This window comes from Mya arenaria, chromosome 3 (genome assembly GCF_026914265.1).
Source record: "Mya arenaria isolate MELC-2E11 chromosome 3, ASM2691426v1".
In the NCBI taxonomy this organism is placed as follows: Eukaryota; Metazoa; Mollusca; class Bivalvia; order Myida; family Myidae; genus Mya; species Mya arenaria.
The window spans coordinates 14,439,218-14,463,964 of NC_069124.1; the positions used below are offsets into that span (position 1 = coordinate 14,439,218).

The following is a 24,747-nucleotide window of genomic DNA, read 5'->3' on the forward strand; positions in this document are numbered from 1 at the left end:
GCCTAGGGGCTTTTTGGTCAGTGTTTAGATATATATCATATGTAACAATACTGATTGTCTTGTTGAAAATAGATGCGTTGTTTTTCCTTGTTGAAAGTCATTCAAAAGATAACAATGGTAAACATATGGTCTTGTGGTTTGAATTATTTTTTGATTTATTAGTGACTTATCGAGGGCCATGTCCTTGGTGCGGAAAGTGTTTCAAGTATGTGGAGCACATCTCTTGTGACATTTGTTCAGACTTGTACATTGTCATAAATGATTGTATTGGAGTTGTTTGTTATACTCTTCAAATTTTCTGACACTTTGAAACAGAGCCCAATTGTGAGGCACTTTCATGTGTTTCTGTGATGATTGTTTAGTATTTGTCTGAGAAGGATACCCCTTGTATATCATTGTTAATAATATTCAGATACATTGCCCCATAAGTATATGAACCTTATATAAACACATGGCATGACATCAACCTGCAGTTGTGACCAAGGTAAAGGCTTTTAAAATAATTATGGAGATATTGGTGTATTGTTATTGTTATTGTGGTTGTTTTTATGATCTTTTTTTCAGGGCTTCAGCTGTTGCACGGCAGTATATCACAGGAATTGTGCCAGACTTCAACTATCAAAAAACTATCAAAATTGTTTCAAAATTCCCCCATTTCAATTTATAGTATTTCATTTTATTATTTTCCTGTTACAGCTGGAGCATTGAAGGAGTTTGGGTCGTTGATGAACCGAATTGAAGATGAAAGAGAGAGAATGGTAATGATGAATTATATTTCTCACCCAATACTGCAAAAGATGAAGTTAAAGTACATGTTAAATGACAGTTATAGATAGGCAAGAAAAGCAGAGGTGTATTATATATATATATATATATATATATATATATATATATATATATATATATATATATATATATATATATATATATATATATATATATATATCAATATAAAGATGTTCACCTAAAGAAGCATTTGGATATGATAGGTTGGGCAAAATATGGTTATATCGCATGTATGACAAAAAACGCAGGGGTCGCTCTAAATTTAAAGTGTGTTCCAAAATGAGTAGTGATTAAGATCGCTTAAATATTGCAAAAACAGTTCAATTCATTGATTTGAAGAGTTTGGTTGTTTACAGTATAATATATTTTTTCCGCAGCTTGAGAAGGCTAATGAGCAGTTCATCAAGCCGCTGGAGAAGTTCCGCAAGCAACACATAGGACAGGCAAAGGTACACTGGAAGTAAACTGTGATGGTCAGATGGTCATGTATACATAAAAGTTTTAATTTGCATAATAAGGTTCAAATATATATAAAAAACAACCCATTTTGGTCACTGGGTCAGATACACCTACAAGGGCACGCTGTTATACAGTTTTAAACCAGATACCTCAAATATTACAAAAAAGTAAATTGTATTGTAAGTTCAGCAAGATCAGTATGAGGTGCATGCAATAACCAGGTTTTTCTGATACATTCAATACTCTAAATCCTAGCCATTCATTTACAGGAGGGTAAGAAAGCCTTTGACAAACAGACCCAGAAATTTTGTGCCTCGTTAGACCGATATCTGAGTCTGAAGACAAAGGTGAACGACAGTCAACTACAGGAGGTGAGTTATGTGTTGGAAATAAGCACAAGCCTGCAAGCTTGTTCAAAATTTAAATTTTACTCAGGCATGCTTGATTGATTTATTTTTATTGGAAATTTTATTTTCACATTGGAGAAAAAATAATTGTTCTAGCATTGGGAATCGTGATGAAATGTGATCAGAAAAGAACTCTGTTTAAATATCATTATTGGGGGGAGTTATTTCTTGCAAAAGACATATATATGTAGAAATATTGACCCTAAATTGATTTTATGTATCATAATGTTTACATTGTATTTTCAGGCTGACGCACAATTACAAATGGAGCGACGTGGCTTCTACGAGCAGTCGATGAAATACGTCTTACAGCTACAGGAAGTACAGGAAAGGAAGAAGTTTGAGTTTGTTGAAACGGTGAGTAGGAACAGGAATCTCCTGATGTACTTGTATGGAGATTGTCTTATGTCAGATAATACCGTGGTCAATGAAAGAAGCTCAAAATTTAGTGTGTCTGCAGGTTTCTCAGTAAGTTTCAGCTGAAACCGAATAGTAGAGTAGTTCTTGTGGGGTTGTGTCAGACATGTATAAATTCTCATATTGGTTTGACTGTTTATTATTTATTTATCTGAAGGTGTTTCAGTAAATCATTAAAATTGTAAAAAAATAAAAGTAGTGTTTAGTCCTTATGAGAAAAAGGCATTTAGATTCTTCTTTGACATTGAGCATTTACTGTCAAACCAAAATAATATAGAAATAAACCAAGTAACATATATTGTTTTTAGTTTTAATAAACAGCATTTTTTCCACTGTGTTGGATGTACATATGTTCAATGTCTATATCAGAGCTATTTCCTTTTCAGCTACTTGTGTTCATGTACAGTTTACTTACGTTTTATCATGAAGGTATGTATCTTTTGTTATAAATATTTCTGCATTGTGCTCCTCTAGAAGGATATTTAATAAACTAAATTAAAACATTGTGCAATACAAAATAACACCTTTTTTTGTTTTTCAGTAAAATGATGTCTTACCAATTAAGTATTAATTTTGAGTTTCATTGAATTAAAGGGTTTTAAATATTTTCTTGTATTTTGTGTTTGTCTGTATATCCAGGTCACGAGACAGCAGCAGACAACAAACCTTACCTACAGAGATTACAACACACTCTACAAAAGGTGGGTGGTGGCAGGCTGGTTAGGAGCATGGTCCTTCCAAGGACAGGTTTTAAACAATGCAGTTTTACTACAGTATGAAATCACTCCTTGGGTTCTTGATGAAACAATCCCCAGATCTCTGAATCATATTAGAGAGTGTTTCATTCTTAATGTAAATGAAAAGAATAAGATGTAAAATATCTTTAATAATTTCATGTGAACAAACTGTAACCAAGATTTGGGCTCTGTGATTTGTTTTGTGTAGTTTAAAGGATTTGAAAATGTGAGAGGTGCCCCCTTTTCACCCAGGAGTTCCAGGGTTCAAGCTTCAACGGGCATATGTTCTTTTGGCTTTTCAAAGAGGACACTAGTACTTGTTGTTACCTAGGAATTAGACAGGAGAGTGATTCCTATCAGCTCACAGATGTCTTTACAATTGCATTAAAACAAATTGGTATAAACTAAAGACACAGGTGTCCAACCTATTTATCTTATTAACATTTTGTTTCAGACTAGAACAAACTTTGACACAACGCGAGAGCAGGCGGAGAACTTAATGTTGAAAATGTTGGATGGCCGAGGCAATGTAAGTATCCATGGACATGTTTAAGTGGTCTGTCTTTATTCTATCCGGGTCAACCAGTTTAAGGCTAGTTTTGTCTTTATATATCTGCTTTTATGAATGGCTTGTGCTAGGAGTGTATTTACAAGAGTTTTCAAGGATTTGACATTCATCAAATTACTAATGTTGTTTTGCATACCAGGGAGAGGATATTAGCTGAATTTCTTTTTGTTATAATTTATGTTCTACTGAATTACAGTGTAAAAAATTCAAATTTCCAAACAATAGCCCAAATTTCTATATTCTAATGAATAAAAATCATAGAAGTTAAGAAGTATTTCTACCAGCTCCAAACATTTTACTTGGTTTTTACCTTAAAAACCTAGTGTGAATTTCAATCACTAAGACTTTATCTCTTGTATACAAACCATTGCATAATATTTTTAAATCTTTGGGTTCACATATATTCAACTCCCAGCCTAATATGTACAGCTTATTCATATGATTTAGCATTCAGTAATGTTCCTGTTTATAAGCACTCTTAATATTTATATTCCTTATCATTGCATATCATATATCATCATCTTGCCATAAACATTTAAACGTTGCATTTTTGTTTTTTAACCATGAAATCATGTGAGATTGTGTCATAAAGAGCATGGCTTTCTAAGGTGTCATTAAGATGTGTTGTATTTGAAATCCTTTAGAAATCCTTAGATTGTAATAGGAAAAAAAACCAGCTTGTCTTTTTATGAATGAAATAGACAATAGAATAAACAGAATCATTTAATAAAATGGGGTTTACTTACAATAAATTTTATTGGTATTTAGTAATAGATACTTCAAGGTAAACAAGTAATCTTGTTACAACTGTGAAATGAATTCAGTGTTGCTTGGTTATTTGGCTTAGTCAATAGTAGTACTGATATTATGACTTTTTACATTTGACTTCATCATTCTTATAATTATAATTTTGAATATGAATAATCTTAAAAAGCTGTAAGTAATGGAGGAAAATGATTTTATCAATGACCTCTAACTCATAGCAGGCATAAGAATTAAGCTTAAATAAGTAAATTGTGGCTTAAATGGAGTACAATATGTGCTGGCTGTATTAAATTTAGAAGTAATTGTGATATGGCCAATCTATATCTGGTGGTGTACGTGCTTGCCTATCACCGATTTAGGTTCATGGTTCAATAACTTGCAGGTTGCTCTTTCTCATAGCCTCTCTAAAATGGACACTAACACTGGGTTTCCACTCTGTGAATAATCTTGAGAATAATGCATAGCAAGGATAAAAGTTGTCTGTTAAAAAATTAGGAAAAGAAAGTATAAATTAAGAGCTGACTACAGGTCTAGGAGGCCATGTTGGGGCAGCTTCATGTCTACACCAGGGTTGGTATTCATAAAACATCTTAAGTCATTTCATAATATTCTTCTATTTCCTTAAATGTTAATTGTCAGTTTAAGAAAAGAAGTGTTGTTTACATAAAAGTATACTTATTACATAAATTAAATGGAAAAATAATAATAATACTAAATAAAAATAATATAATCAAAATTACCAGTGAGATAACAGTGAGATACTTATATTAGGAAAGTGACCTCAAGTTAGGAAATGACATGAGATGTTTTATGAAAGACAGCCCTGGTTTCTTCAGGTTCATACCAGCTTATAGCTGTCTTGATGTATGAGCTTAGATAACAAAATTAACCAAGAGCTGATTAGTGAGTGTGTACTTTTGTACCAGCTTGTGAGCTGCTCATGCCAGACCAATGCATGGCCGGACCTAATCAACCAGACCACTGAAAAGGTATATCGCAGAATCTAACACCATTCGCATGCTAGAATAGTCAGCCAGGCATACGGGCAGCCATTTCGTCATTTAACAGATACTACAGTTACTGTAAATTACTTGAAATTCATGAGGTTCCTTGTATTCATGATTTATCTGTCATCTAATGAGGTGACATTCCAGTATTACTTTGGCAACGGTAGCATAGGTGGCGACAACAGCAAAATCTGGTGCAGACAATAACGAAGTAAATAAGTAATAATGTGAGGTGAATCGCCTTTGTTAATCTAGAGATAACTCTTTTTACATGATTACTTTTTAGGTTATATATTGTTAAGATGAAAGTATTTATTATGCCATAATGATGAAACATTGTGACACTGTGAAGTTTAATTTTGGTATAGATCACCTTCTCATGACAAATGTTGGCTCCTGGTTCATTAATGTTCCAGTAAAGTTGGTTTATAAATTGCGCAGAAAATGATTATTTATTATTAAAGTATACATTATTTAACCATGACAGTGTTTGTAGGCTTAATATCTCTATCAAGTATGAATATGTGATAAATTACTCAGTTAAAACCACCAGGGATCTTCCTCTTTAACATAAAAATACAATTGCCCCACCCCTTTTTGGGGGGAGAGGGGGTATAATAATCTATCAAAGCTTATTCTCAATTTACTTCACCAATTTGTTCCTACACATTAAAATTGCTTTTAAATTTGGCTGGACTATAATGGCAGCTCCAAACAGGTGACGCATCCAATTCTGGGGATTTTTATTCAGACTTTTCAGAGGTTTTATATTATTGACATCAATTTTTCATCTACAAACATCTGTTAATTATCATTTTGCTAGGTTTTCACATTTGGGACTCGCTGTGAGCATTATACAGTTGCCCTAATTCTGCTGCAACGTATTTTGAACTTTGTACCCAAATAAAATATAACATATATCATGTTTTTCTTAGATTTATGAACTTTTTTCTTTCTTTGTGTCCTTAATATATCTATTTGCTAAGCTTTGGACTTGCAAACTTGCAATACATAAAACAAATGGAATTCTTAAATAAATAAATAAATACTTAGATGAACACGTTTTTAGATTGGAAATGGTTGCCAACCTTGCCTGGCTGTTTATCAATGGCTTAGCTTTTAGTTTTAGATGGAGGTTTAGGGTGATGGAGTTCAGAAAAGCTTGGAACTTAGTTTTGAATTCTGTATTGGTTTTGAGTTGTGTTTGCTTTCTTTCAGAGAATTAGCGTTTCCACAATACTGCATTGCAATTCTATTTCTTGCATGTTTATTTCACTCTAATTTCTTCTTTGCATGCTGCATCTGTATGTTTAAATTATATTTTGTCTGTAAAAGACTGCTTTGTTTGCATTTACTGTTTGAAATGATAATGTTTTTAAAGTGTTTTGCGATTGTTTATAATACATCCTTTATAAGTCTGTTTAAGACTAAGCAGCAGAAATATTTGATAAAGCAGTGTAGATAAATGCAGAAATGGAAACATTTTATTACCATCGTATGGTATCATTCTTATAATATTATATGGGAAACATCTTGGCACATAGATAGAACTTTCAGCATTTGTTCTTCTCTCAGAGTAGTTAAAACTTAGATAGTTTTCATTTGTAGTGGTTTTAAAAAAGGATATGTTAAGCTTCATTAAATAATTTGTAAAGTAATGCCATTCAAGGTATCATAATTTGTGAGGTAACGCCATACAAGGTATCATAACTTGTGAGTTAATGCCATATGAGGTATTATAACTTTTGAGGTAACGCCATACGAGGTATCATTATTTGTGAGGTAATGCCATATGAGGTATCATAATATGTGAGATAATGCCATACAAGGTATCATAATTTGTGAGGTAATGCCACACGAGGTGTCATAATTTGTGAGGTAACACCATACGAGGTATCATAATTTGTGAGGTAATGCCATATGAGGTATCATAATTTGTGAGGTAATGCCATATGAGGTATAATAATTTGTAAAGTAATGCCATACAAGGTAACATACATTGTAAGGTAATGCCATACGAGGTATCATAATTTGTAAGGTAATGCCATACGAGGTATCATAATTTGTAAGGTATTGCCATACTAGGTATCATTATTTGTAAGGTAATGCCATACAAGGTATCATAAATTGTAAGGTAATGCCATACGAGTTATCATAATTGTAAGGTAATGCCATACGAGGTATCATAATTTGTTAGTAATGCCATATGAGGTATTAAGCCACTATTAAGCTACCTCATGGTATTAACTTTGTTCTATACATGTATTTCAGCACCTCAAATATGCCTTGAGTCTATCATATTATGTTTTTTCATGCAGCCTCAGTCTTTAAACATGACATCTATGGTGGTAAGAATAGCTGTTGTTTTTATTGACCAGCTTCTGTCATATTGTTTCATATCTGTTTAAAGTCATTTTGTCAGAAGATATCATTGTTTCCTTTCATACTTGTTGTCCTTTGCTCTTTGAAGTTCTATGATACTTCTGAATTTTACCTTATCTGTTTTTTCCAAAAAAAAAGAAGTCAAAGTATTGTAGCATTGGCCTTATAGAGCCAAATCTTTAACCTGGGCCATAATTAACAGACATTCAAGACATTCAAATAAACTATATATAAATATTTCCAGAGACATGTACACACATGTAAAGGAAGGGCCATAACTCAGTCCTTAATAATTGTTTTTCCCTTGGTTTGGCTCAAATTATACAAAAACAACAATGGTTTTGGTTGCTCCTCTGTTCTCATGTTGAAGTTCAATATTCAGATTGTATGAAAAAGCTTACCTTGTTTTTATGTCAGTAGTTTTGTCAAAATTATGTTAAATATGTTGCCTGCAATAAAAATGTGTCTGAGTTTTAATACTAATCCTCTAAATGTTAAGATATTGTCTGTCCTATGTATAAAAAGAAGTAAGTGATGCTTTTCCAACTGATGTGACTTACATTGCGGTACTATAGTAGTAGCTGATGAGGATGGTCTAGTGGTTAAGGTGTCCATCTCTTATCCCAACAAGAGCCTTAGAGGTCATGGGTTCACATCCAACAGGGCACATGATTGCCTAAGCATCTCAATAAAACAGCATACACTGGTTTCAACCTAGGAAACACTTGAGAGTGATTCATTTCATCTTATAGCTGTCAACACAACCAAACTAATATTAATTAGTATAAACAAATGCCATTTTTTACTGCATACTTAGAATGGCATTCCAGTCAAATGATTTGAATAAATGCATTTATTCCATGCTAGAATTACAAATACACTGACTGTCTTCGTGCATGAATTATACAAGTAAATTTCTATCAACAGTTACCAAAGTATATGATTGAACTGCCATATTATGGAAGTAGTCCTGTGCAGATGGAAACAAAGTTTTATTGTTTTTTAAATAATGATACTATTTAAATGATTATATTGTATCCTCATTGAGTGGGTTATAGCCAGCTTGTTGTTGTATGAAAGCTAATGAGATGATTCTTTATTGTAAACTACAGTCGAAACTCGATGGCTCGATATTCTAGGGACCGGCCAAAGTACTTCGAGCCTAGAGAATATCGAGCCAAGCGGGATTGCTTACAAAATGTTATTTTTTCATTTGTTACATAAAGCCTTATTTACCTCGTTTGTTATTGGCTACGCTATCTCCGCAAGAGAAGGAAGAGTATTTATTGGGCATAGTTACGCCCTAAATTTCGCAATATGACTTATTCGATTATTAGAAAAAATCATTTTATTTTTTTATTTATAATAAAAGTACATTTATGCGAAAACAAGCAATTGTAAACAGTGGGTAACACAAACATAGCTTAAAAGTTATATCAAAATGCATAGTAATTTAGGGATGGATAACAAATAGAGACAGAACTTAAAGTGATGGCATGTTTATTCAAACTGTTAAACCATTTAAATTCGATAATAATTATAATATAAGTCAAGCAATTTTAATCGATTATCGCCTTATGCTAAATGAAGCCAATCAAACAAATCAAGATGTGAGATTCTTAACTGAACCCGCGAAAATGACATCAACCCAAGCAAACAAATCAAAGTGTGAAATTCTTGTTTTGGACCACGAAAATGACATCGAGCGTGGAGAAATATCGACCCTCAAGATATCGAGCCATCCGATGGAAATTTATATGAACAAAGAGTAAATAAAAATCGGTCCTTTTAATTTGGTTCGAGGCAACGAGGATATCGAGCCATGAGATATCGAGCCAACGAGTTTCGACTGTATTGTAATAATTCAAACAAAAGCAAGAAGTTATTAGACATCTAAATAGATTATATACAATAGGTTGTATACACTAATTCCTGTTTGGTTATTCTTTACTAAATTGTTCAACTATTATTCAACTTATTCTCGTATTGACCATACTCACAACAACTTATAATCTCCTTCAACCCTTCTACCTTCTTCTGACAAGTCATTCATTTGGAAATGTTACATGTTCTTCAGAGGCCGATGGACCAGACTGGCTCACTGCGAGGTAACTGGACCAGACAGGGGTACCTATACCTTATGGAGAAAAGTAGGTCACAAGCTAGAAAGTAGATTAAACTGTGAAATGTATGTCAAGTTCTGGACAGAAGTGCAAATTATAGAAAGTAGGTCAAACTCTAGAAACTAGGCCACATGAAAGAAAGTAGGTCACACTTGAGAAAGTGTAGAATTGGAAAATATACCAAACCCTTACGGGTAGACCAATCTTGGATAAAGTCCAGTAGATCAAATTATTGACTGTAATTTTTGAGGTACGGTACTTTTAGGTACAAATTACTGTTAAAAGATTTAACTATAGATTTCTAAAAAGGCAAACTTCTAGCAAGACAGATTATAAGTCCAAATGTAATACATCTTGAATTTTTTAGATAAACATGTGCATGAATAGTGATAAAACCCACTTTAATGTAGAAGTTAAAAGAAATATTCTAAAACAAGATACCTATTTACTCATCTTTATTGACAGAGGCCCTGGCAAACTCCTGGACGAAGTTTTGGTGCTGCTATAACAGGGACAACAAGAAATTCTATATGCTTCCTTTCAACCAGGCAACTGGAAAAATGGTAAGTCACATTAGCTGTTTCAATTCCCCTCTTATCATTCTCTTGAATGTTGAATATTTTAACATATATTCATTAAAAATGTTGAGGCATTGTAAAATGCTTGGTGTTGTCTTCATGGAAAGACTTTGTTGGCCAAAGTTAAACATCTTTTTCTTGATATCAATATGAAACTTTATAAAATATGTTTCCAGAGACAGTTTGCATATTTGTAGCAAGTCCCATAACATTGGTGTTATTTCTAGAGGTTGGCATCTGATTAACAGGTACAAAATTGAGTGTTTTGATATAGACTTACCGTAAAGTAAAAACTGTAGACATTGAAAAGACATGCTCTTCATTGAAAAAGGTATTTTTTCAAACACTGAAAAACAATAATCTATACACATAGACATAAAAAATTCTATATTTTTTCCACAGAATCCAAATGGTGAAACAGTATCGTTATTGTCGTGTATTCGTCGGGCAACAGAATCTATAGACAGGCGCTTCTGTATGGATCTGACTGTAGAAGAAAAGTATGTGTATAGCCCTGTGAATAGCCCTGTGTTTGATGTGCAGGTTAACTTTAAGTCTACATTTACCTATCTTTTTTAAATTCTAGTTTAAAATATATGTAATTTCATACAAAATCATCATCTTTTATTTATCAGAGACTTCTTTCTTCAAAGAATGGCCCACTTTAATTATCTCGGTGATTTCAATAGTTTGTTTGCTATGCCCAACAATCTAACATGACTGAAACTATCACGGGGGCCAATGCCCTTGGAGCGTCTAGTTATGTTGTTAGATAAAATAAACCACCTCCAGTTTTTCTCTAAAAAATGAAAGTTCCTCTCAAACATTAATCAAGGTACAATACTTAAATATTGTACCTTGATTAATGTTTGAGAGGAACTTTCATTTTTTAGAGAAAAACTGGAGGTGGTTTATATATATATATATAGGGTATTTAGGAGTGACCTTGTCTATTTGCCGATCTGTCTGTTGTTCTTGCTTGGAAGGTAACATGTAAAAGGGTCGACAGATTTATTAATTTAATTTAAAAGATAATTGGAATCCATGTTTATCGGTAAAAAATACAGGTCAGGTTTGCCTTTAGTTACTATCAACCAAATGTTGGAAGGATTAAAGACGTCTTTCAAGTTCCTGTGTCCATGGTGTGTGTGGGGGTATTTATCACTCCTGTGACAGCTATAGTGTCCGTACTATAATCTATGAGCTTCATGGGTTTGCTTGTTGTGTGTTCCAGGAGCAGCGTGCTCACATTCCAGGCATTATCAGAGGATGACCGCAAGTTGTGGATGGACGTCATGGATGGCAAGGAACCAGTAAGAACAAATTATTCACTTGCTTACGATTTCTATAATCATGGATAACAGGGAGACAGTTTCAGCAGAATTTGAGCAGTGAGAAGTGATTTACATCAGTTGTACAGCACTGTTGAAAATTAAATGGCTCCAAGAATTCTTGATGATGATGTCCCCTTGTCTTACGCCTTAAAAAGGTCTTCTGAATTTTGTAGTTTTACTGCAGACTATAGTATTAGTAAAAAATGATGCATTTATGTCATTTCAGAATAATTTATGATATAGCAGTCATTATTAGACAGTTGTTTGTTTGCATATTAAATTTCACTCAGAGTACATTTAAAATGTCCTTGTATAATGTAATTGATGCTTTTATGTCAATCCTGAGTGTGCATTGTTTCATAATGAATTGTGTTGTCATGTGCAGCTAATCATTATCTAATCGGAAAGCTGCATAAAGATATAGAAGTGCATGCTTGTAAATACAAACACATTGAAGTAATGTCATTGTTCTGCAAAAATTGTATGCATACCGTAACTAAGAAATAATAAATGCAAATTTTGCAAAAAAATGTATGGATACAATAACCAATAAAATAATGATATCATTATACTTTTCAGATTTACAATAAACCACATAGTACAACTGAAGATTGTAAGTGTCTTTTCCTGATTCTAAAGTGTTAGCAATTATTTCCTTGTTACAACAATGTAATTATAAGCTAGTTCAATCACATATGATCTGGTCCATGTGTTTATAAGTCTGGTTATTAATCTGGTTGAGGTATAAGTCAAGTATGAAGTTAGAATTAACATTTTTTAACTTTTCTTTCTAATCTGTTATCATATATATTTACAGTTTTGATATGAAGCCATTTTAAATACTTATACTTCTAAGATATTGATTATTAAATTGCTTAATTGACCAGTTATAATTAGTCTATATTATCAGGAAAATATTATAGTATTGACTGATGTTTCTCAAAGCGATATATTTGTATCAAAAAATCCTTGACCTTGAATGAAAATACTTAGGGCTATTCCAGTAAAACCTACCGGGGGAAGGCAATTATTTAAATAGTATATGGGTGGGTGTCTTTTTTCCCTAATTTGAACCCTGAAAGGGTAAATTTGCTTCTGTAGAGGGTTGGTTTATTTTAAAAGTGCCTTTCCCCCAGGGGTTATATGTTTAAATGGAATAGCCCTTAATTAAACGTAGTAGAAAGGTATGTTAAGTTAAAAAGTAAAAATATTAAATTCTTATGGCTTTACTCTACCCTATTGTAGCCTCACTAGACGATATTGGGTTCACATTCATCAAGCGGTGTATAAGTGCAATAGAGAATCGTGGTCTGGACGACCAGGGTCTATATCGCGTTGTTGGGGTCAACTCTAAGGTCAACAAACTCATAGCCCTCGGCCTAGACAGGAAGAAAACGGAGAAGCTGGACCTTAATGACCCCTTACAGTATGAAACTAAGACGATAACAAGTGCTGTTAAACACTACCTCAGGTACAGCCCTTCACTAAATTGTGATCATGCTCTTTTGTCATGCATGTAACAGAACTGACAATCTGTTTATGATATTAAGCTTGACACTTAGAAGAATAAGGACATATATACTACTCACTCTGACATCGGCATCACACCTTGGTAAATGTTATGCATGTAGGCATCTTAAGTCATTATCTCAGCAAATGCATCATGTATGAAACTTAAAGCGGCGGAATAGTGGAGCGTGCTGTCTCAGTCACATTTTTTTTTCTGAAATGCATATAGGCCATTTATTGAATTTGAGAAAAATAATAACAGAAAAAAAAGAGATTGAAAACCTTTTGATAATTCATTGGAATGGAAGTTAAATTATGAATAAAAGTGAAAGTATATGAATTACCTCATTTTAAATAAAGGTGTGATTACCTTATGTAATGCTTTTCTTATAATATTTGCAGGACATTACCAGAACCACTAATGACATTTAAATTACATCAAGAAGTTATATCTGCTGCCAGTGAGTATTATTTTTTGTGGGCTTTGACATGTAATATCATGTTATTTTCATGCAGTTATTTTCACTGCTGTTACTTTCACAGCAATGAAATATCAGTTTTGTTACTTTCATTGCTGAAAATTTGTTGAAAAATGGAAAATCAAAATTTATGTCACTCATCAGACATGATCACAAAAAAATACACTTTTGATCTTCACCGAACTTCAACTGATATCCTTGATGTCATTTGGATTAATTTGTGCATGTTGACAGAAGGTATTTGCAGGTGCTTTTTTCTTTGAATTGCAATACATCATAGAACTGTCAAGTCCCTTGTAGTTCATAAATGAATCGGTGTTAACAAGCAGCCCTCTAAATTTCCTTTTTATAAGTTTTTGACAAGGTATAAAAATTTGCCATAATAACCAAAAAAAGAGCAAAATGAATTATTAACGTACTTTATAATATAAGGCATGATAATGGTGTGTAACTGGGCTTGTCCCTGTAGTTTTCATTGTAGTTTTGACACTCAATATCAAAATTTGTTAGATGGAAATGGATTACAAGTGTTGAGAATTCAACGAAAATATTGCTACGAAAATACTGCTTTACGAAAATATTGCTTTAAGTGTTGTTGATCACTTGAACACTTTGTTTCACTTTCAGAGCGAGACGTTCATAGTTTACGACTGATGGACATCCACACTCTAGTACACAAACTGCCTGAGGCAAACTTTGAAATGCTGGATCTCATTATTTCTCATCTTAGAAGGTTTGTAACTGTACAGGTGAAAGTGTTTTACTATATTCTTTTCGATGGTTTAAACAGATTTATCAGTGAAAAAAAAAAAAACCTATGTATATTTGATATTTTTTACTATTTGGAAGTAAAAGCTGCTTACATGCCCAAATCAAACTTCTGTGAGTTCAGGGATGGGACACAATTTCAATGACATTATCAAAACAACATTTTATTCACTTGCAAGTTGGATTGCTTTTCTGAAAATCACAATTAACTGTCATTTTACATCCTTCATAGGCATATACTAAAAATAAATTTTGTTAGTTTCACATTAAGTTCGCAATAAATTTCATTTCATGATAACCAAAAGTAAATATGCCACCTTTTGAATGTAGTTTATGAAGCTATATCGGTGAGGTATATGGCAATCGCATACCGAAACAAACACTTATCCTGTATATGTAAGAGTGAGTTATTCACCTCTTTACCAATTCAAATTTATCAAGATACCAGAACTCCTATTGATATAAAATAAAAACATTAATAACATGAATTTTCAGAAAACTCTATACCGGTATTTTGCACAATAGCTGTATTGAAACCTGTAACTGACTCTTCAGTAAATGCAAAACTATTGTGAGAACACAGATGAAGACTTTCCTTAAAGATATACAGATTCAATGATATAAATTCAAGGAGGCCATCATATCAAAGCTTCTATAATATGCTGGCTTTTTCAACTCAACATTTCTTAGAAGTTAAAACACATTTTAAAAAGCTTTTCTTTATTTTGCATGAAATTTTTATAATTATTTTGCAACATTCATCAATATTTAACTGAATTTCATGATCTTACAATATTTTGATGATGGATCGATGATAAATTAGCCCACTTTTGGCTTTAATACACAAATTTCAACGTTATCAAGCTTTGCCAATGAAATAAAAGCTTTGACAATGAAATAAAAGCTTTGCCAATGAAATAAAAGCTTTGCCAATGAAATAACATCATAAAACAGTGAGAGTGTGTGTGATCTATTTCAGAGTGTCTCGCAATTCTGATAAGAACCTGATGACAGTGGCGAACCTGGGCGTGTGTTTCGGCCCGACGTTAATGAGGCCAGAGGAAGAAACGGTGGCTGCCATCATGGACATTAAATTCTGCAATATTGTCATTGAAATACTTGTAGAAAACTATGATGTGGTAGGTCAAAGTTAATCATTGAAGACCTTTCTTTATGGCTATTCAATGATTTTTCTCACAATTTTCTGTACATTTAGAATTTTTCAATACATGTATGCTTTTATCTTTCATAGTTGACAGACTGTTAAATTTTTGCAGCTTTTATATTTTTTTACTTAAATTTGACACCCCTTCCTGCACAAAAAACACACTCTATTCAAATTCTAAAAGATGCACTCTTACTCCCAAAAAACATTTAACACAATTAATATAATTGTTTTAATATACAGAAAAGGATGAATAAATGTTGAAAACAATGGTTTTGATGAAGGATACTGAGTTTATTTTGAAAGAAAGGTGCAGAAAACATGGTATTTCTACCTTATGAGACTATAGTTGATCACTTTAAATTTTTAAGGACCGACCAGTCAATTAATATGTTTGCGGTTTCAGCTTTTAATTATTATTATTATTGCTACAGTTGCGATTTTGTTATCAGTAATTAACATTTTATTTTATATTATTTAGTAAGTGAGGTTTATCACCTAAATTTATGTCTGTTATACATGTGTATGTATTTATTTTGAATAAGAGTGTCACATTAAACTTATTTATCTCACTTTAATTTTATGTGACGTTGGAAGTATATTAGGTGGTAACGAAAGGAAATAAAATCTAACAGGAAGCAAAATGACCACAAATGTGTATAATTCAATTAAAGAAACTTCAAAGTTTTGTTAAGCTATTATTGCCTGCTTTCGAGACGTTTTATCTCCCTAAAAAGAAAACTTTTCTGCCACCATACTCATTTTCACTGACGATGTCAAGTACAATTTGAGGATTAAAGTGGGATAAATAAGTTTCAACTGAGGTCAGATTTTTATATGTCTATTGTTAATGTATAAATTAAAGTCAGTTTACAAAGATTAGGGTTGGTAAAAAAAAACAGCACCACTCAAAGAAATTTGTTACCCATTTTGATCTTATTGTGTTGAATTTTTCATTGGTTTTATAACATTATAATGCAGCACCAACATCATTATTGGATCACATTTACAAAATGGTAGTGTTATCGTTTCAGATATTCAAAACTGCGCCTGAAGACAAGGAACTACGAACAAACTTGGCTAAAAATCAGGACGTTGGCCGGGGTCCAGTCAAGCGGCACAGAGCACCCCCAGTTCCTGGAGGCATGGCAACCAAGCCCACAGTGACAGCCACGGCAATGAGTGCGCCCAAATCCCAGTCACCGAGGAATGTCAGCACGCCCTACCAGCAGCAGAACAGGGCGAAAATGAGACCAGTGGACGTCTATAATCCTACAACAGGAAGTAGGTGGCTCTAATAGAATTTTTTTAAATTGTTTGAACCCTTTCCTTGAGGAATGGTGAAATCAGCCGCCCATAGCTATTAATTTCCTGGTTATACAATTTAGAGTAAAAGGGTGTATCTGTAAGAAATTGGACAAAGGAGTAAAAAGACATCTGATAAGGAAGGGGTTAAATGCACGTCAAAAGAATAAAAATATACAGATACGAATCAAGATGCTCTTTATGATACAAATATGTCCATATGCTAGTCATAATATAATTACGCAATTAATGAATTTACAATTGGTATGCTTTGAATTGAACCAAAACAGTTATAACTATATATAATGTTAATTGGTTACCCCAAAACTTGTCTTTGATATTAGCTGCTCGTACAAACAACCTTAAAAAGAATTGCTTTTATTTAACATTTTAGAGCAGAAAAAAAAAATTCATGTTGCTAGTAAAGGTATCTTATGAACAAATAAACTTTTCATTTCAACTTTTGTCAATAATGTTGAATGTTGTTGCCTGGTGGCCAATTGTAATTTTGCTATCATTTGAAAGAGTATTGCTTACGGATAAATAATATGTAAAGATAATGGTCGGAAATAAATTACGGTATAGGTATAATTATGTAATTTTATATTTTTTTCTTTTTTTAACTGATATCTGTGAAATGACTTATTTCCTCCAAAAAGAGTGTGTCTTCATTATATAATCATATATATTTTATTATATTTACACATTTTTCCTCTACGCATTAAACCCTTTAAAATGATAACAAAATAATGCGGGATCACCAGGGTTCAAAGTTCACATTAGTTTACTTACCTAATATATCAGAAAAGAGTGGATTAAAAAGCAACATTTACATTACATGCCATCTCTTCCACATTCCTTCCAGGTTTTGAGACACAAACCAGTAATAGTGTAAGTGGCAGCTCCGAGTCACTAAACTCTAACCAGTCTAACCACGTCAGCAATTCATCCGCGTTTGAGCCCATCCGTAGAAATCAGGTGGGTCGTGGTCCAGGGACGGGACCTGTGTACTCAAATATCAACGTCACAGAGTTAGGTAGGTCCTGTTGGATGATGGTTATATTACTGTCAGGTCACTATTTGTTGTAAAATATTGCACATTGCTGTAATTATAGATAGAAATAATCGCTGTATGTTGTAATTGAAAGGGAATTTAAACATTACTTAAGAGCAAGTGTTAGAGCTGATTTTTTGGAACTGTCATTGACTACCATTTAAAATATTATAACAATGGCCTTCGCTTGTAATGTGTAGGTTTTAGTTGTTTGTAATTAATTAAAGGATTAATTTTTTGCTCTTGAAGAATTTGTGTACCATGAATACTCCGCTTCAATATAACGACATTTAGGCTGCTACACTGGACGTACTTGCATACTATGGCTTATATTACTGTTACAATATTTACACATATTAATATATAGTTTATAGTTCATTGGTTGTATGCAGATTAGGTATATCATCATTTTGTTAGCATATATAATCATGTTTACCTCTTGCATTTTTTACGAGTACATATTTAATACAGGATCTGACATGCGTTGCCATTTAATACACACTATTATGAAACAAACTTTGGAAAAGTTACAAAGTGAATCATCCTTAAGATTTATAATTTTTCCGTTTCATGAAATTTTGTGTTTAATAATGGCAACATATGTGAGATTCTTTTTATCACATGACAAACTCATTGTCAAAATTGAAGATTTTATTAATTTACTGTAAATTAGTAAGTCAGAATGACATTAATGCCATGTTATATTACACTTGTGTGAAATATAGGGAATATTACATTGGTTGGTTGATCTGTTGTGTTGTATCACTTTTCCTTGATCATGTGAAGTTTATATTGCCCGAGACTGAAGGTCAAGTCTGATTTATCTTTATGCATACAACAAGAAGTGATTCATTCCGACAGATCAAGCAAACAGCATTGTATTTCTTTCATGTCATAGGAGGTATTTTTTTACAAAAGCATTAAAATTTGACACCCTATTTTTTTCATACAGTGTAGTGATTTGCACATGCAACGTAGGCTCTTGGGTGATACAACATAAGAAAACACAGCGTGTTATACAAGAAATAAATCCAGTTCCTGTCTATAATTTTTAAATCAATATTTTAGACGAAATTAAACATGTATAAACAAAAAGAACATATCAAACATATGTAATGGTTGTTTTACACTTGAAACAAGAAAAGTCATGTGATAAAAACAGGATAAAAATTAGTGCTAAAATGTTCTCTTTTGCACCTCTAAGTAATAAAGCTAGTATCATGAATTCTATTATGGTAACCAGATGTTACAAGAATTTGTATGAGGTGAAATAAAAACAGCCAGATATTTACAAGTGTTTGAATTAAAAAAACAACAACAGTTTTTCCATAAACCTTTAAAGATTGATAAATACAAGAACTGTTACTAAACTGTACAAAAGGAAAATATTCTGGTGTGTTTTACATATGTAGCTAACTTTTAGTCTCTGTTTCTGTAGAAATTAGTTCCATCAACATTCATTCCACCACTTAATTAATGAAAACAAATCTCATACCTTGACTCTTTTCTGAACGCAATATTAGGTTACAGTTGCCCTGTTGACAAAATAGAGTTTGACAACACTAAACTGAACGGTGAGTTGGACTGTTAGTGCAACTGTATAGCTAACCTGCTCCCATGTATATGCTCAGACACAGATCTGCTACCTTGTTCTGTACTAAACGAGAGGTTGTGAAACACTACTTGTATGTGTAAGTTATATGTGTGGTCTACATTTTGTGCACTACCTCATCTATGCGTTACTATGTGTACATTGTTCAAGCTCAGAATGATGTGAACACTAGCACAAGGAACGTTGTGTATGAGTATCAGCAAGCTTTTAAGTACAGGATTTAAGTGAAATTTTTCAGACAACTTTCAAACTCAACTGAGGGTATACGATGCATGTGTTGCTAGATACACACACATACATACATGTGTACATGTACACAAGTACACATACAGGTACACATACAAGTCTTGTTTGGCAATCTCTAAAACTACTGTTGCTACTTTCGGCTGTTCTGTCCACCTGTACAAACTAATAGCAATGTTTTCATCAAATAAAATGTTTGCCAATAAAGTGCCTTATAATAGAGTGCATATGCTTCTGATGTGTTTTACATATAGTGTAGGCACAACCATGGAAATGTAGAATAAACTTATTCATCAGTATGTCTGCAAGTTGGTAATGCAACCCCCAACAGGATAAAATATCCTCAAACAAGCCTTTCAAAATGTTTGCGCTATGGTCACGCATGGAACACTCTATTTCAAAGCTTGTCAGGAAAAATCTTATACCTGTCTATAGCTTATACCTTTATGGTGGGTGAAGGGTTAAAACCTCTCAAGTCCAGACCTTCAGAATATGGTTGATAAGGTCTCGTTAAAAAGAAGTATTAATGAGAAATTAAAAAATGTTTGAAAAAAATGTAGTTAAACTACAAGTTTACGGTTATTAAAATTTAATGTTAACAGTGCTTTTTCATTTATAATTATTTTACTTCTCCTGGAGTAAATACTATCAAAATGTCTGCACAACAGAAAATTAATAAGGTGTATGTACTTTTGCATTTGTTTTTGCAGAAAAAGTAGTACCAGTATTTGTATAGATCTGTAATAACACAATTTTATCCCCATTTTCAGCAAACAGACTAATTCTGTCAACATCAGATGTGCCAACATTGTAAGTACTTCATGTCTTATAAGCCTCATTTTGTCTAAACACAATGTACTGGTATCATGTAATTACAGTTATATTGTCTGAAACATATTTCCATAGCATGTCAGTCATGTTAAACTGTTATACATATACATCGACTCGGTATGTAACACGTTGTGACTGTTTTAATTCATAACAATGATATGCTATTGTGTAAATATACAATTTCAGATGCAATGTTTCAATGTTCTGCCTATACGTCTTTATTTCTTCAAAAAACGTAAAATTATATCGGACTCGCATGAAGGGGCCAAGTAGGTATTCCCAACAGTAGAGAACTTTAAATGAAGAACTTTATCATGTTTGTTTGGATAAACAATTCTTGCTAGTTGCTGGCTTAAATTACAATGCCTGTTGCTTTAGTCCAATGTTTAAATGGACAGAAAAAGAGTTTTATTGATAGTTAAGTGCACATACAGTAGATGTAGAAATGACAAGTGTTTTTCAATTGCTTGGTTTTTGCTAGCTGTTGCATATAACCTGTTTCTCAGACAATGCCTGTAGTTGGCCTTCACCTTTGTGCCATAACCATTGCTATGGTAACATTTCTGCCTTGTGACTGTGGTAACAACTGGAGTTGATTGCTATGGTGACAGCTGAAGTTTGTTGCTATTTTAACAGCATGGGTCTGTTGCTATGGTAACAGACTTTTGGCTGCTGAAACAGTTTGAACTTGTTGGTATATGGTATCAGCTTGAGTTTGTTGCTAGGTTAATAACCTTAAAGCTGCTGTAACAGTTTCACCTTGTTGCTATGGTAACAGCTTGAGTTTGTTTCTCAGTGGCAGCATCAAGAAACGGACCCCGAGTGATCACTCTTCCCACTCCATGTAAGGCAACCCTGCATGATCTTTCATATTTATACACCCACACACTGTCTGTATTGTAATGCATGTGTTAATGCCTTTACCTTTTCTCCTTATTGTTGGAGATGGCTTGCAAAAGATATGAATGGTTAAATATTAATTAATTAATACTCTCTTTCAATGAAACACAATACAATTATAAATTATTCCACAGAAATGCAAATGTGTCAGTTGCAGGTATTGGCTAGTCGCCAAAGCCTTGGTGTTGTTGTTGGTTCAACAGCAACACTCTGCAAACACTTTAATCATGGCCATTACTCAAATACTGTTCATGAAAATTGGTTCACATGTTACCAAAGACAATACACACATAACTCTTCTCTTTTTTAATGAATAGCATTTGCATTCTTTTAGTGGTGCTCTAGTGTTTTTGGAAGCCATCTCTAATATCAATAAATCTTCTGCATGCAATCCCTCATTCTTAAATTGATAAATTAACCCTCTGACATTTCAAGCTAATATAATTTTAAGATAAATTCTGCATTGGTACCAGACTAGGAACATTATTTTTGGTTTCATTAATGGGGAAGATTTCTAAACTGAAACACAAATTCACTGCATTCATTTTGTTTCATTGGAAAATTGTTTCAACATTAAATAATAAGTTTTAAGAACTTATTTTTCATATTAAGGTGCAGAATTTTTCCATAACACATATTGCTGAAATAAATTTGTACTTCCTCTTAGCCCACAAATTTTGTAGACAATAAGACAATTAAAGCATAAGTAGTAAAAGTATAATAGTGAACATTACTTTCAATGTCAGAGAAAACTTTATAACTCAACCCCTTTGCACAAAGTCCTTAACGCGGGAGCATGTGTTCTCATATTTACCTTACACATATTTTGTTCTTACCAGTGTGATTATATCACATTATCAATATTCGTGTCAGTGGTATAAGGTTTAAAAGATCTGAATAATTTCATTCACTGAAAATTAAAACAGTGAAAAAGGTTAGATGCTGTCTGTACATTGATATAAATGTAACTTTTTATGGTTTAATCACATTTTTTTGAGTGTTCATACTGTATTAAGGCAGGAGGGCATGCAAGTAAATTCCATGAAGCAGAATAACACTTCTTAGGAAATTCTTAAGCCTGTGTAGCTGTGTTCATATAATATGTGATCTTTCCTTATATTTTCATTCTTAATCATTATTTATCATGTTTAAAAATCAGTTAAATCTTCTGCAGCTGTGTATTTATTGTTAAAGAAACGTTATTGACAACCCATGTTTATATGAGCAAATAACTGATAATTGTAACATCATACACCATTGGTTTAATGATGTCATCCTTATCCAATCAAACAGCAATATTGAAATAAAACAATGACATCATAAACTCTAGTGTGTTATGAAATATGAATCACATAGTTTTCCTTCAGAAAGTCAACAGATAATGCTTTAAGCTAGCAGAGGAACCACTTGAAAGCCAAACTCAATTGTGTTTGGTTAATTTCCACCGTTACAAAACTGATTAAGCTACCGTAATCTTGTATTCAAGACCATCATGGAACTTCAGAATGCATCTCAGAAAAGATACAGATAGGTTAAGGATTGATAAAGGACTATTTACTGCAACCCTCAAACTGTATTCTATTTACACTGCATTAGTACCATAGGAAAATTGACTGACAAAATCTCATTTTCATGAATATTGATGAGGTCGGGGAAACTCTTCTTCCAATGAAATTCATGTTATAATTGAATACCCTGAAACTTAGAGGATTCACGATTACATCATACAAGTTGTTTGTTACTAAATATGGATTAGAACACATAATTTCATTGGCTAACATATCGTTCAGCACCAATGAAACTGAATTATTTAATTTTCATAATCATGAGATTTCTCCTACTAATCAATAACACAGAGCGTAATAATTTCCTGTGGATCCCACAACGATAGGACTATTGAATACTTTAGTTCCTTGCATGAAATTGTGTTTTCTTTAAATGATATGGCATTGGGATTTTATTATTCTCATTACAATGGCATTTAAGTTGTGTATAAGTTTAATTAAAATTGGATGTATAAAGCATTAAATGAAAGTATGTTTTAAAACGGTTTAACCAAGTTTTAACAACTTTCATTTTATGGTGAATTTAGTGTTGCACTTTTATATCTTAACCTTAGTCGGATAGAAAACAATCCATTGAAAAAGCTGTGAACAATAAATAGTTTTCCTTCAATGTCAAGAATTTGTACTTGGGTTTTAAATAAAAGTTCAATAACCATTGTTGCTTGTTATTGTAATAGTTACAGAATGGGCTAAGTAGCTAGAGGCTTATGCATGTTAAGGCATAACAGCTTATGTACAAACTCACCAAATGCTTCATTGTAGTGGACCTTAAGACTAACCTTAAAGTAGATAATATTATGTAAGTTGACATCAATTACAAGAATGTAATACAAGGATCCTTGTTTGCAGGTCACAATCTATGCAAGGTACTCCATCAACAGGAAGAGGTTCAGTGAGCATGACAGGAAGTGTTAGTGGAAGTCTGGGTAGTTCAATAAATAGCAATAACTCTCCGCCAAAAAGAAGGTATTGTGGACAATGGTTTTCAAATTTACTTAATCAAACATTTAATTATATGAAAGATTTCGATTACACCTAATTACTTGACGCTGTTTCATACTGTATAATAATAATAGATACAAAGCATTGATGTAGATTCAAACCAATATAAAACACTGCAATTTAGTACAAAGAAGTTTTCTTTGTTATGTATTTCATTTCTTTTTTCAGTGTATTGTGTTTAAGATTATCTAGAACTGCATCTTAGTTTGTTCACTTTTTTAAAGTATCAAATTGTTCTTGTTATACATTTTACTTTTCAAAGTTGAAGTTGCCGCCAGATAAACTGCTTGATACAATACGCACATGTTATGCAAGGCCCATTACTCTAGCTTGAACAATTGTTTATTTGTTCCCCTTTTTGGACTGATATTGTTTATTTGTTCCCCTTTTTGGACTGAAAAGAACAGTCAGGTGTCACAATTTCCTCTGCAGCACTCTTGTTTTCAATTTAGCCTACAGAAATATTCATTTTGTCTGCAAACATGATTACATTTGTTATCCATATTTGTAGGACTGTGCGAACACTCTACCACTGTGAGGCTGAAAATGAATCGGAACTTTCCTTTGAACCAAATGTTATCATCAAAAACGGTGAGCTTATACATCATGCAATAAAAGCGTAAGAAAATTATTTGATAATATATATGAACGATGATGATAAGTACTGATGGTTAAGTGTTTGAATGTAGTGCGATCATGATTGAGATACTTATTAAGTATACCTGTACTGTATCAATGTTCATTAATGAAT

At 32.7% G+C, this 24,747-nt stretch overlaps 1 protein-coding gene across 2 annotated transcripts in view; it reads left to right on the forward strand.

Annotated features, from left to right (window-relative positions):
• Positions 1 to 24,747, forward strand: part of LOC128228513 (rho GTPase-activating protein 26-like) — a 41,604-nt gene that overhangs the window by 12,700 nt on the left and 4,157 nt on the right. Inside the window, exons 3-26 of one of the 2 annotated variants that reach the window (XM_052939860.1) lie at positions 697 to 758; positions 1,164 to 1,235; positions 1,515 to 1,616; positions 1,899 to 2,009; positions 2,456 to 2,498; positions 2,709 to 2,770; positions 3,261 to 3,335; positions 5,066 to 5,128; positions 9,606 to 9,678; positions 10,117 to 10,214; positions 10,632 to 10,729; positions 11,464 to 11,542; positions 12,143 to 12,176; positions 12,809 to 13,034; positions 13,475 to 13,533; positions 14,179 to 14,284; positions 15,299 to 15,458; positions 16,519 to 16,768; positions 17,655 to 17,825; positions 19,367 to 19,417; positions 20,469 to 20,508; positions 21,326 to 21,373; positions 23,844 to 23,960; positions 24,508 to 24,587. In XM_052939860.1, the coding sequence (XP_052795820.1) occupies positions 697 to 758; positions 1,164 to 1,235; positions 1,515 to 1,616; positions 1,899 to 2,009; positions 2,456 to 2,498; positions 2,709 to 2,770; positions 3,261 to 3,335; positions 5,066 to 5,128; positions 9,606 to 9,678; positions 10,117 to 10,214; positions 10,632 to 10,729; positions 11,464 to 11,542; positions 12,143 to 12,176; positions 12,809 to 13,034; positions 13,475 to 13,533; positions 14,179 to 14,284; positions 15,299 to 15,458; positions 16,519 to 16,768; positions 17,655 to 17,825; positions 19,367 to 19,417; positions 20,469 to 20,508; positions 21,326 to 21,373; positions 23,844 to 23,960; positions 24,508 to 24,587 (2,280 nt within the window). Of the gene's footprint in view, positions 1 to 696; positions 759 to 1,163; positions 1,236 to 1,514; positions 1,617 to 1,898; positions 2,010 to 2,455; positions 2,499 to 2,708; positions 2,771 to 3,260; positions 3,336 to 5,065; positions 5,129 to 9,605; positions 9,679 to 10,116; positions 10,215 to 10,631; positions 10,730 to 11,463; positions 11,543 to 12,142; positions 12,177 to 12,808; positions 13,035 to 13,474; positions 13,534 to 14,178; positions 14,285 to 15,298; positions 15,459 to 16,518; positions 16,769 to 17,654; positions 19,418 to 20,468; positions 20,509 to 21,325; positions 21,374 to 23,843; positions 23,961 to 24,507; positions 24,588 to 24,747 lie in introns of those variants that run through there. The other variant, XR_008259934.1, reaches the window with a different exon arrangement.